The sequence below is a fragment of the Temnothorax curvispinosus genome, unplaced genomic scaffold, assembly GCF_003070985.1.
Source record: "Temnothorax curvispinosus isolate PA1 unplaced genomic scaffold, ASM307098v1 QBEX01017123.1, whole genome shotgun sequence".
NCBI classification, from domain to species: Eukaryota; Metazoa; Arthropoda; class Insecta; order Hymenoptera; family Formicidae; genus Temnothorax; species Temnothorax curvispinosus.
This window is the reverse complement of record NW_020226903.1, coordinates 1-1,243: the sequence shown is the minus strand read 5'-3', so window position 1 is coordinate 1,243 and position 1,243 is coordinate 1. Positions and strand designations below refer to the sequence as shown.

At 39.9% G+C, this 1,243-nt stretch overlaps 1 protein-coding gene across 1 annotated transcript; it reads right to left on the bottom strand.

The window, feature by feature from the left end:
• Positions 1 to 8: 8 nt before the first annotated feature.
• LOC112467278 (death-associated inhibitor of apoptosis 1-like) lies at positions 9 to 1,239 on the bottom strand (the record flags this gene model as incomplete). The annotated part of the gene is made up of 2 exons (XM_025035825.1): positions 9 to 252; positions 400 to 1,239. Coding segments are annotated over 2 exons (1,084 nt in total), but the record flags the coding sequence as incomplete, so codon positions are not given.
• Between the last annotated feature and the right edge of the window lie 4 nt (positions 1,240 to 1,243).

The following is a 1,243-nucleotide window of genomic DNA, read 5'->3' as shown; positions in this document are numbered from 1 at the left end:
CGCACAGCATGGCATGAATAAGATCCGTACTTCTCTACTGTAGCAAATTTTGCATGGTTCCATGTCGCATCGCTTGTCACCTTGGACAGATTGTTGTTCGCTGCTAGCTTCTCCTGATGCGGCACTTACTTCTGCGGTATTAGTTTCTTCAGAATAGATCGAGTTTTGAGAGCTTCCGCTAGCAATACTCTCAGCATCAATATTTTTCTCAATTTTCTCGTTCAATTTATTAATTTCAGATAATATGTTCTCCTAAAGAAATAAATAAATAAATAACTTAAAATTAATGTTATTATATTCAACACAATTATTTCATTATTTTTTAAATAGACGGGAATATTTATTACAAATATACAAATTGTACAATTCTAATAACAATATATTTTGTTAAATACTCACTGCTCGGATACCCGTTCTCCCAGAAATGCTGCTTACAAATTCCGTCCCTTTAATTAAATACACATAAGGACAATATTCGAACCTCTTACCCACGTGCTTTACCCACGGATCATCTTCTGGCTCCCAATCCCTTAATTTTTCACCACAGTGATAGCACAATGTTTGATCGCCACTTCCCGTGTAATAGAAACCAGCAGTTGCCAGTGTCTCTTTAGTTTGTGACATTGCTTTAGGCCATCTGTCGAACGAGGCTAATCTCACAGCATAACTGGCATATTCGGGATGCTTCGGTCTTAAGGCCATCGCTATCGCTATTCTCGCCTCACGACTGACACTTCCGGGACGCTTCGGTCTTGAGGCCATCCCTTTCAATTTACAAATCACTAATCCTTTAGAGTAATATCCCTCGCTAAATATTCCATAAACATCGTCGTAACGCACAAATGCCGGAATCGTGTTAGGATCTGTACCGATCGGCACGTTGCCGCACGGAATATTACGAATAAACCGACACTCCCCAGACCATTGTTGATGATAGGCCATCGGATTGTCATCCACCTGCCATTTGCCATATATTTCTATTGGACATTCGAAACATTGTATCTTGTCGCTCTCTCCAGTATAATAAAACCCAGCCGCCGCGAGTTTCTCTGGCTTTATCCATAAACCGCTTATCCATGGCCAATTTTTGAAACTTTTCAACCGGGTGGACTCAAATAGATCTTCATATCTTTCGTCGAAAAGTAATGAATGACTTTGAAGAATCGCGTAGTGTTTATCGTCATATGTTTCGTCGGAAGATAAGTGAGACTTTATTGGTGAACTGGGTGGCAAACAACTTTGA